General features: G+C 29.2%; 1 protein-coding gene across 1 annotated transcript; it reads right to left on the bottom strand.

The window, feature by feature from the left end:
• Positions 1-8,396: 8,396 nt before the first annotated feature.
• Positions 8,397-12,899, bottom strand: LOC112679568 (probable protein phosphatase DDB_G0282105). Its single transcript, XM_025549435.1, has 12 exons — positions 12,857-12,899; positions 12,426-12,695; positions 11,808-12,347; positions 11,578-11,733; positions 11,134-11,403; positions 10,714-11,055; positions 10,483-10,638; positions 10,039-10,308; positions 9,619-9,957; positions 9,307-9,543; positions 8,642-8,872; positions 8,397-8,564 (listed from the first exon to the last, which is right to left on the bottom strand). The coding sequence occupies exons 1-12, from the start codon at positions 12,867-12,869 to the stop codon at positions 8,494-8,496; spliced, it is 2,895 nt and encodes a 964-aa protein (XP_025405220.1). The 5' UTR covers positions 12,870-12,899; the 3' UTR covers positions 8,397-8,493.
• Positions 12,900-12,905: the final 6 nt, after the last annotated feature.

Raw genomic sequence — 12,905 nt, forward strand, 5'->3', positions numbered from 1 at the left:
AAAAAAAATACCGTTGCGCCCGACGGAAACATTCTAAATATTCTTAAATCGCTTTGCGTTGAAAATCAACAATATTATCCCTACACATACAATATATGTTTATATATATATATATATATATATTGTTTACATTTTTTAGAAATTATTCATTTGTGTACGGCAATACCATACTTAGACGAAAACAGTATTGTCTTATTCGACTACGACACAAAAAAATTAATAATACTTTCGAACAATGTTGCTGGTGTACCATGACTACACGTTACAACAGCGAGATAAAACCGCACACGTGACATGCATTATTTATAACGACGTATTCGCAGATTGAAAACTTTAATCAATAATATTTTTCTCAGACTCGACATCGACCGGCTAGACAGCAAAGGCAGGTAGGAGGTACGCGTGCACGTATAGAAAACGATATACATCTGTTCTCTTGAGTCCGATCCTGTTTGGCGTCTATTTTGACCTACGCCAACGTTATTACGCGATCACAATTCAACAAAATTGTCTCGACGTTTCACGTCCTCGACCGATACGCGCAGACAGATTCCCAAGTATACCGTTCAAAAACGTTCAAGGTGTCTTGGTCTGAAACATTTTTTCCCCCTCTCATCCATGCACTACTGCGTTGTTCAACTGTATATTAATATTTTTGATTTTTTTCGTCAAATCGTCTATCGACTAGAAAAATTAGCACTTTACGCCTAAAGATAGTATCGACGTTCAGTGAACGATTGCCTGCGCTCGTGTACCTATTTCAATAATTACGCGCAGACGCCAAACGCGCGTTGACTGCATGTTGAACGGTCGACCGACGATCGCGCCGCAGTAATAATTTATGTTTAATGTTAATTATCGCAGAACGTTATTGTAATTTTATTCCATACGTCAACCGGGAGAAAGTAAAATGTACAACTTCGTACGGTTTTCCTTACAGCATAAATCAACGTCACAGTGTGTTATGCGTGTAATAGACGCGCATGCCTGTACACGTTTTATTGAGTTATTATTGTTTTGCGGCGTTTGCCCATTGGTCTTCGATATTTGCTATGCACGTGTTATACGCGCGTGGTTGTGTGGATGGAACGAGATCAACGGGTGTTTGCGAAAACAATTTTACTTGCAACACCGGGTACACAGTACAAGTAAAATGTTCACTGCGGAGGAAAAAGGTTATAGGGAAGAAAATTATTATTTTCATTTTCTTTTTTTTTTTTTACATTTTTTAATATATTTTCGTTTTCGTGTTACTGATGTAAGACATTTTTCTGAAAACTACCAACCTGTTTTTATTTATTTGCGACTTATACGAGGAATTTTATTCAAAATAAAAATCAAATAAAGTTAACGTACAAACTTTGAACGAGAATAGATAACCCGTAAAATGTTGGTGCATTCGACTTGTCGAAACTTTAAATAACTAATAATTCTTTAGTATTAATATTTCCGTACATCAAAAATATTACATTTTCATTTTAAATAAAACAAAACATAAAATTACGATATTAGTCCAAGTATATACACGTATATTTTAGCAGTGGACTACGGGTTGTACATAAATTATGTTCTCCCCCCATGTTTAAAGCGACCGAGGAATTGAGTGTTTGTAGTAAAAATATTGCTCTGCTTATAAAAATAGGTATATGCAAGAATGGATGCGACTCACGATTATGTACGATCATATGTATCACGTGGGTACCATTACGATTTTACAGATCGACGAGATTACTGTACGCACGTGTTCGCAAAAAAATGGCCATATTAGGACGCAATGTAGATTAGTTCTAGGCACGTAGTGTTATAAAGATACCTAATTATTTCCAGCGTTCGACCACTTTTAACTACATTATTGTCAACTTTTCTTATACTTCTAGAGTCATTCGTACTGAAAAGTCGCACAGCACACACGCGTATACAGTGTGGTTCTCTGCATTTTCTGATGGAGTCACTCTATTTACACTATATACACTATACACTATTTACACTATATCTTTATTTTAAACAATCTAAAAAATAAGTAGTAAATGGGTCTCTATTTCTTCGTATGAGGCCCAAAAAAGGATCTACACATATTCCATAAACACCTCATCGTGGGGACACCCGTGATGCAGTCCGTTCTACACAGCATATTGTGACAATATAATATAAAGTTACATAACCACTGTCCGAGAATTAATTTGGTACATATGCAAACCAGAGGTGTGATTAAGACTACGATTATGGGTAAGAACGGTAATCCAAAATCTATTTGTAAGGAAGTAACAAAGTAGTCTAATTAAAAATATTCCTAACCTAACCAAAAAAAAAAAAAAAAAAAACTTGAACAGTAATGTAAGTATAAAATTCTAAAAAATATTATTTTTATATAACACACGTATTCATTAAGTGTGATACTTCTATAGATTACTCAGACCAAATCATCAAGTGGAACAAACTAAATTTTAAATTTTAATTTTAGGGGAACATTAAAAAAAAATAATATAATTCATAACATACTACTATATACCTAGTACATATAAACATTTAATAACGAGCATGAAATGAAAAATTACAAATTTTTGCACAATGCTCGATTATTATTTATTTTAAAATTACCCAAACGCGTCGTCTGCAAAGAGAGAGAGAAAGAGAGAGGGAAACAAAATGTAATCATTGTACGTTTGTCATCATCTCTAGAGCCCTGTGGTCACACAAGTTGTCTCGATATGGATGTAGTTTTCAAAATAAAAACGTACATAATATATGTTACTGTTGCTATAATAAACGTACACGGGATTTTGATACTAAATATGGAGACAACCGAAGGTTGTCTACTATTCACGTTTACGCAGTCTTCTGCTGGTGCACGCTTACGACAAGCTCCGTTATAGTATAATAATAACAATCATTTTTGTGCTTTGCATACGACCGACAACGTGCAATACGTTTTATCGTGCTCAAAATATTATATTTCCATGTCATGCGAAGTCTCGAGAAGTTAAATTTTTCCATCGTCCGACTCAACGAATTTTGTACGAATCCAATGAAACTGTACTTTAATAAATGTAATACGTTAATCGATTCAAGTAGTTATTTGTTCATTACCATCATCGCTGGATAAATGCAATAATTATGACGTAAAAATAAAAAATAAACATATGGGATCTGAAAAAGAAAATCCGCCGGCAAAAGAGAATCAGTGTTTTCTCAAACCGTCAAACGAGCGTCAAAAATATAAAAAATAAGCCTTGAAGTGTACCGAAATTTATTCCATTTAGTCAGTTAATTTTATTCTATATTTTTTTCCAGTAGATTGTACAACTCAAACTCTTGAACCACACAAAAAAATGGTATTAAATGGTTAACTACCATTACAGTTCGAACATGCTGTTATTGCGCTTAACGTTTCGTTTTTACAACGTTGTCTTACATAAACGTCAGCACAATAAACACCTATAAAAAACATGTAAACATATAATTTGTACGTAGGACAAGATATAGGCATTTTATTTGTTTTTTTGATACTTTTTTCTGAACTGTATCAACCTAGTTAAAGTATAATATTGTCACCACAATACTCACACATATATGTATATAGTATATTATGAATAAACATAAACTAGATAAATTTATCGCAATAAGTAATTGAAATGCTTCTAAAAAACTGTTTTTAATTTAATTTTTTGTTTTTGACTATTGCACTTAAATATGACAAATAATTTGGTACTATTTGATTTAACAATAATATTGAATTGTTTACTGGTTTAATCATATCCTACAATTTAATATGGACTTGTCGAGAACGATTCAGTGATCATGTAAACACTGTCATCATAGCATTTTTTTCAAAGGTCATGCTCGTGCCAGACATACCAAAATAATGAAGCTCTCATCATTTAACAGGTTGACTTTGTATGTTCCTCGTAATCTAGAATTCTTTCACTTGTAATTAGTACTTACGTTGTGTTTATTATATAGTTTTGGTACGTACCTGCTGAATTCAGGCGTTTATATTTTTTATGATTCTCCAATCACGATGATTATACATAGTTATTAAAATAAAAAACATCACAACATGTAATTACTAATTACTAATTACCTTATTAAATAACAATTAAATAAAACGTTTGGACGTGACAGAAAAATAAAATAAATTATACTTTTATTATAAAATGTATTAATTGTTTTTAATTTATTTAATTTATCATCGTATCTTAACAACTTACAATTGAAAGTGAAGGGGAAAATATTGAACTATATCCAAATTTTTACCCAATCACAGTCTGTACCTATTCTTACAATACATATATGGAAACTCATTATTCACCGACTCGAGCAATAACAGATTTTTTTTCAACGAAAACATGTTATGGTAAGATATACACTACAATATTATGGTTCGAATAATTAAACACGTTACCTGCAGTACCTACATAGACGTTGGATCATTATGATTAAATACCGTTTGATGGATTTCAAATTTTAAACCACATTTGTATATTTATTCATATAAAAATTAAAAGCCATTTTATATATTGAATATTGTAGTTGATTCTTATATCCTTGGTTCACCCTTATTTGTGAATTTTAAGGGCACTAGACGGCAAAAGTAACTATCAAGAACAAGGTTATGACAAAAGGAGGAGGTTTGGATTCAGACCCCCAAAATGGTTTCTTAAAATAAAATAAAATAGTTTTAAATGCCTATTACATTTGAAATATTAAAATTTGCTAGTTAAAAACATATTTATACTTTAACCTAGCGGTTCCCAAACTGATTTGGTTCACGCATCCCCATAAAAAAAACCTTTAATCACGCTTCCTATAAATAAATAAAAACTTTTTTTTATTATTTTAATAAAAACACATTACTCCTGATCTAAAAATAAATATATTATAGTGTAAAATACAATATAAATATTTATCTTTCGCCTCACCCAATAAATGCTTGCATCTCCCTAGGGTAGCGGCGTATTTGGGGGGGGAGGGCGATTGCCCCCTCCTATTAACCAATTTATTTATATATAATATAAATTTATGTTAAGAAAATATTACATTTAAATTTTAAATTTTAGCTCTATTGTATTTTATTTACCTTTCTCAAGATGTGCAATGTGTAAAAGATCCAAGTACAAAATGGACCAATAAGTATGTATTCAAGAACATAAGTATATAATAAAAATAAAAATATTTTACTTAATTAGTGTATAATGCTCACAAATTTAGTACCCCTCACCCACCATACAATTAAATCAAACACGCCACTGCCCTAGGGAGGCATGCCTCACAGTTTAGGAAACACTGCTTAACCTCTTACCCAAAGAAGAAAAAAAAATCTTTTGCTGGTTATGGCTTTGGTCAATAATTCGAAAATATTGTGGAAAGATATAAATCAAACGCATCAAAAATATAATTAACTTATAAATTACCTAAATTATAACCATCGAAAAAAAAAATCAAACGAACAGTTAATACATTATAAGGCTCCTTTGTGTATACTTATATTATGGTGTAACTACTATGGTGTAACTATACTGTCTACAAACACATTCTTAATTATAAAAATTAATAATTTCACTTACCAATGATTATCAAATTTTCTTAGATTTACAGAAGAAGAAGAGAAATATTTGTATTTTTTCACAGAACCATTAAAATTATATGATGATATTGATAAGAGGTTTCGCAGCTTTGCCTCGTTCCTTTTTTTCCTGTTCCTTCAATGAATTTTAATTCCATTTGGAGCGAAGTAGGATTTTTAATACTTAATCACTATTTAAAACCATTGCAGCATAAAATCAAATTATCACAGAATTGAAACCGATTAATCGTTGTCTTGTTGAATTTCAACGTTGAACGTTGAATAATTTTTGTAATATCTTTGAAATGTCGTTTTCATTCAGCTTTTGTGTAATAGTTTATACTATATTTTTTACGTTACATTTTAAAAAGACTTTTAAGTATTCAATCTTCTTACCAACGCATAGTGAATACGATAATTTACCATAAATGGTTAATTCTATTCAGAATAACTACCTATTTAGAAATCAAATGCAATATATTTATTCCTTTTAATTGAACAATTTAATTGTTTCTTAGTTTCATTTCGTAAAATGTAAATGAAATAATTTTGGTTTGACGAAAAAATCTTAAAAATATATATATTTTTCCATGATTACCTAATTAAAAAATAATTTTGAATTTTTTTAATATATAATATATTAATAATTTAAATTATCTAGGTAATTGAAGTTGTGAAAATAAACATTTTTTTTTGTGCTTTAAATTTTAGATTATTCTTTAATACGCTTATTATTTATTTTATTATAATACATAATACTACTGAACTACCAATCTATTGGAAAGTTGATAGTAAATAAACAAGGAACAAATCTAAAAAAAAAAAATGTAAAAAACTGCGTGGACGCTAAACTAGATTTATGCCATGAATCCATGTACCTGTACTCCATCATTTAAACTTACTTACGAATTAGTTGGTACTTAATACCGTAAAACTGAGTGAATAGTTACACTTTTGAACAATTTTGAATATTATAAAACCATTACTATTTGGGTTATATAGTCGATTTATACATCAAAATACTGGTCTTGCTAAATACTTTAAGTGTGTTAATTCAAAATATCTTTATTTTAAATAAATAATTATATAAATATATATATATATATATATTATTTTAATGCTCAGTGTCTATATCTCTTGGTGTCAATGGAAACAATTATGACATTTAAGCACATTTTTCTAATATAACATTTGAATATTGAATAGAAACAATTATTAATATTTTTAAAAAAATATATATGTACATGTTTTACTAACAATGGTTGTTTTTGTTATTAGAATACAATAACATTTACCAACTCATATCAATAAATTATAAAAACCAAAATAAAAATAACATCTTGTCATAACATTTTAGTTTTATACTTTCCAGTATTGAATTAACTTATTTTACATAACGGAAAAGTACTGAATAGTGTATGCCATACTAACTACTTTACTTAGCCTAATGACAGTATACACCATTTTCAAAGTTTCGAGAAAAATAGCTTTTTCTAAATTACTTTGTACTATTTATATATTGTATTGAATTAAACTAAAAATGAAATGAGGCTTATTTAGTTTTTTTATGTAAAATCTAAAAAATATGTTTTTTTACTATTAACTGTCAAGAACTGACTTAAATTGACTTATAGCTTTTTTGCTTAGTAAAATAATACAAACTTGAATGTTGTTTACTCAAGAAAATAGCAGTATGAATACATACACTATACATACCGTGTAGCTTAAATTTCTCACATAACCCACACTCTTCGTGTCCTAAATTGGCAAAAGAAAATTTTTCCTTTATTTTATCTTTGTAAAAATCATATGGTATGCTGTGCTCAAGTATAAAAATAATAGAGTAGCATCAAACTTATTGAAACAATTTTGCTATGGAAAAAATTTAATTAGGTATAAACGACATTGCTTTTGCCTATCATGGTGGTCAAAGAAATTCATTTATCAAAAAAATATTTTAAAAATAAGTCTTTTAATTTATTGAACTGTTAAACTTATCTTATTGTTTTATTTATTATTATTTTTTTTCTAGATGTTCATTAATTAACATTTTATTCAAATATTTTTATAGTGATCGTTTTGTAAGGTGTATTCAATTTTAAATATTTAAATAAATACTGTTATTTATGAAAAAATAAAAAATTGTTTTAAATTTCAAATGGTTCTCATTTACTCAATCTAAATTAGTATATTATTGTTATAAAATATAGATATTATATTTCTGTGATGTACTTTACTGTGACGGTGAATAAACGTTATTTATAGACAGGGACTGCGCGAGGGGGTGGGCAATAGGGGCAGTTGCCCAGGGCCCCGCGTCTTAAATTATAATTAAGGTCCCGCGGTTGTGATTTAACTGAACTTAAAATATTTTATTAATATAAATTATAAGATCCAACATTTATTTTACCCAGGGCATCGCACTCTAACACCGTCACTGTTTATAGCAATCCGTACCCGTGATTTTTTTTATTATCGCCTTGTCGCTTATGGGCCGTCGTATTATAATCATTATCTTCATATGTGCATATCAAGATGCATATGAAGGTTCATATGTGCATATCCACCTTGGTGCATAATATATATTATATAAACGTATATGTCATAGATAACACGATTAAATATTATCGCTACGTAAACGTATTACTTAATTGTTTTTTTCTGTGATACTCGTGTCTCATGTCTCGTGTGTCGTCGTTTAGAGTCTATTCAAAATAATTTACAAAATACTCAATAAATTATTATACTCCATTAATTAATAATATGATGGCATCAAAATCTGCTAGTGGTGTTGCGAAACGCAAAATAAAAAAACATGTTATTATATGCGAAGTAATTTATATTTTTAGTATCATCGTTTTTCAATAATCATTTCCATTAAACTTGTTTTTATTAGCGGAAGATTCTGTTCTCTCAAACGTTTCGTTGGATTATTTATCAACGTCAACAGGGATAGGAAAATTCTTTACTAATAAAATTTCTTGTTTTGTTATCCACTCTTCTGAAATTCGAACACAATGAATTAGTAAATAACTATGTTAAAAGAAATCATCTTCTTTAGTTTACTTCCAAACTTACTTTTTTGTTTATCCACAGGAACTAGATATTTTACGATTGATTTCTTAAAAACATTGCCATTTTTATCTTCTTTTTTTACAGAAAGAACAATACGCACAGTTTCAGGACTAGATCCAGTTATATCTTTCACAGATTTATATGAATTGTTAACCGTATCCTTGGATTTCACTGATACGTCAACCACACTAGGTGAATAATTAGGTATCGTATTTTTCTTTACCATTGATTCTTCTGAAATAAAAGAAATTTAATTACCATATTGACAATTTATAAAAGATTTAAAATTTTGGCTATTTCGTTATTAAAGTTAAATGAAAGAAGAAGCATTTATTTCTAAAGCGAATGTAATTTATTATAAAATTTGAACGGTGTATAAATTCAGGATAGTCAATATGATACTAAATTAATTTAAATGAAATTTTCAATACTAGCATAAGTTTTAATTATTCGTAGTTCTGATTTTAAAAAGACAGTTAATATGTCATATTCTGAGTGAGTATTCATTAAATGTGGTATTTATATAATAGGAAATATCTAAAAAAAAATATTGAATAGACGTTAAACATTGAATTTGAGAAATACTATAAGTAATCTAAATTAAGGCAACATATTCAAATTTCAACTGAATAAGAAAATAAAACAAAATATATCACATCAAAAGTTACTTTTTCGTTCATCCACAGGAATAATCGATTGAATTAACGGTTTATTTTCATTAAATTGAACGAAAGAACTAGAAGATTGAATTGATGAAGATAAGGGCTGAGTAATAGAAGACTCCAAATCAATGGTTGATTCCAACAATTCATTGATTTTCATGATTTTAACATTTTGTTTTTCAGATGGATTAACTTTGTTATCATCATCGGTAGAAGTGTTTTCTGACAGTGTTTTTAAATTCTCTGAAACATGAAATGTATGTTATTTTATTACAGCTATTGATCCGGTGTTTTTTCCCTATTTTAACAAATACTCACTCTCTAGGTTATTAATTGGTGCCGTCAAATTAACTAACGGTTGCTCATTATTATTTTTCTTATTCATTTCTTCTTTTAAATTATTTGAACTCGTAGATGAAGTCACATTACTCTCAACTTTAAAACCGTCTTCTTTTTTCGATTGTGAAATCTTGGTATTTGATGATTTTTCTTTCTTGCCATGATCAATACTTTCTTGTATCGGAGAATTATCCGAAGCAATGTTGTCTTTGGAAAAACATTTGTTAGGTTCTTTCCCTGTAGGTTCGGTTTTAGTCACAATATCAACAGTTGAAGTTTGTTCCTCCAATATGGATTTATCTTTTATTGTATCGGGTTCTTTTGAAATTCAAAAGTAATTAGTTAGTAAATACCAATAAGAAAATTATTTGTGAATTATGTTGCCTATATCGAAATTACTTTTTGATCCTACAACAGGAACGGTTGTTTCAAATAATAATTTGTTTTCATTTTCCTGAATCTGCGTAATAGATAGAATTGTCGAAGTCGTAGGCTGATTATAAGAATTTTCGAATACGACGTTAGATTCATGTAATTCTTTGCTTTTCTCTCCATTTTCTTTTTTACCCTCTATATTTTTACTAGGAATTTCTTTCGAAAAGTTATTTGCAACCGACGATTGTTTTAAAGATGTATCAATCATCTCATTTTCCTGTGCCGTTGATTCTTCTGAAATATGGAAATTTTAATTATCAAATAGCTTTTAAAAATAGCTTTCATTATTTCGGTTATTTTGGTTTTTATTTTGTTTGACCATTACCAATCCTATAATTTTGTTGCTTTTGACCAGCGAAATACTATTAAGTACACCTAAATTTTATAGTATTTACATCAAAAACTTACTACTCATTATCATCGCTTCGTTTTCTTCAACGATATCTGACCATTTTTTAGATGAATATTCCATTAGTTTTTTGGTTTTTGGAAGAGGCTTGTCGGATTGCATATCTATGGCATCACAATTGGTAGAAGTGTTTTCTGACGGTGTTATTAAATCTTCTGAAACATGAAATGTATGTTATTTTATTATTGTTATTGATCCGGTAATTTTGCTCTATTTTAACAAATACTCACTCTCTAGGTTATTAATTGGTGTCGTCAAATTAACTAACGGTTGCTCATTATTCATTTTCTTATTCATTTCTTCTTTTAAATTATTTGAACTTGTAGATGAAGTCACATTACTCTCAACTTTAAAACCGTCTTCTATTTTCGATTGTGAAATCTTGGTATTTGATGATTTTTCTTTCTTGCCATGATCAATACTTTCTTGTATCGGAGAATTATCCGAAGGAATGTTGTCTTTGGAAGAACATTTTTTAACTTCTTTTGCTGGAGGTTCGGTTTTCGTCGCTCTATCAACAGCAGAAGTCCGTTCCTCCTTTATGGGTTTCTCTTTCATTGTATCGGGTTCTTCTGTAATTCAAATATATTTAGTTAGTAAATACCAATCAGGACACTATTTGTGAATTATGTAGCCTATATCGAAATTACTTTTTGATCCTATAACAGGAACGGTTGTTTCAAATAATAATTTGTTTTCATTTTCCTGAATCTGCGTACTAGATAGAATTGTCGAAGTCGACGGCTGAGTATTAGAATTTTCTAATACGACGTTAGATTCATGTAATTCTTTGCTTTTCTCTCCTTTTTCTTTTTTACCCTCTATATTTTTACTAAGATTTTCTTTCGAAAAGTTATTTGCAACCGACGGTTGTTTTAAAGATGTATCAAGTATATCTTTTTTCTGTACCATTGATTCTTCTGAAATATGGAAATTTTAATCATCATATTACTTTTAAAAAGAGCTTTCTTTATTTCGGTTATTTCGCCCTTTTTATTTTTGAAAATTACCAATCCTATAATTTTTGTTGCTTTTGACCAGTGAAATGCTACTTAGTACAGCTAGATTATTTAGAATTTACATAAAAAACTTACTATTCATCATCATCGCTTCATATTCTTCAATGATATCTGAACATGATGTAAATGAATATTTCAGTAATTTCTTGGTTTTTGGAAGAGGCTTTTCGGAATGCATATCTTTGGCATCACAATTGGTAGAAGTGTTTTTTGACGGTGTTTTTAAATTCTCTGAAACATGAAATGTATGTTATTTTATTACAGTTATTGATCCGGTGTTTTTCAATATTTTAACAAATACTCACTCTCTAGGTTATTAATTGCTGCCCACAAATTAATTAAAGATTGCTCAATATTCTTTTTCATATTCATATCTTCTTTTAAATTATTTGAAATTGAAGATGAAGCAACATTGCTCACAACTATAACATCGTCTTCTTTTTTCGATTGTGAAATCTTGGTATTTGATGATTTTACTTTCTTGCCATGATCAATACACTTTTGTAATAGAGGATTATCCGAAAGAATGTTGTCTTTAGAAGAACATTTTTTAGGTTCATTCTCTGTAAGTTCGGTTTGCGTCGCTATATCAACAGTTGAAGTATGTTCTTCCTTTATGGGTTTCTCTTTTATTGTATCGGGTTCTTCTGAAATTAAAAAGTAATTAGTTAATAAATACGTACCATGATCAATATTTTTTTGTAATGGAGAATTATCCGAAGTAATGTTGTTTTTGGAAAAACATTTGTTAAGTTCTTTCGCTGTAGGTTCGGTTTTCGTCACAATATCAACAGTAGAAGTTTGTTCCTCCAATATGGATTTATCTATTATTGTATCGGGTTCTTCTGAAATTCAAAAGTAATTAGTTAGATAATACCAATCAGGAAACTATTGATGAGTTATGTAGCCTATATCGAAATTACTTTTTGATCCTACAACAGGAACTGTTGTTTCAAACAATAATTTGTTTTCATTTTCCTGAATCAGCATACTGGATTGAATTGTCGAATTCGAAGGCTGAGTATTAGAAATTTCCAATACGATGTTAGATTCATGTAATTCTTTGCTTTCCTCTCCTTTTTCTTTTTTAAATACTATATTATTACTAGGGTTTTCTTTCGACAAGTTATTTGCAACCGACGATTGTTTTAAAGATGTATCAAGTAATTCATTTTCCTGTGCCGCTGATTCTTCTGAAATATGGAAATTTTAATTATCAAATAGCTTTCGTTATTTCGGATATTTTGGTTTTTATTATGTTTGACCATTACCAATCTTATAATTTTGTTGCTTTTGACCAGCGAAATACTACTTAGTACACCTAGATTTTTTAGTATTTACATCAAAAACTTACTATTCATTATCATCGCTTCGTTTTCTTCAACGATCTCTGACCATTTTTT

The sequence above is a fragment of the Sipha flava genome, unplaced genomic scaffold, assembly GCF_003268045.1.
Source record: "Sipha flava isolate LNK unplaced genomic scaffold, YSA_version1 164_pilon_pilon, whole genome shotgun sequence".
Classification (NCBI taxonomy): Eukaryota; Metazoa; Arthropoda; class Insecta; order Hemiptera; family Aphididae; genus Sipha; species Sipha flava.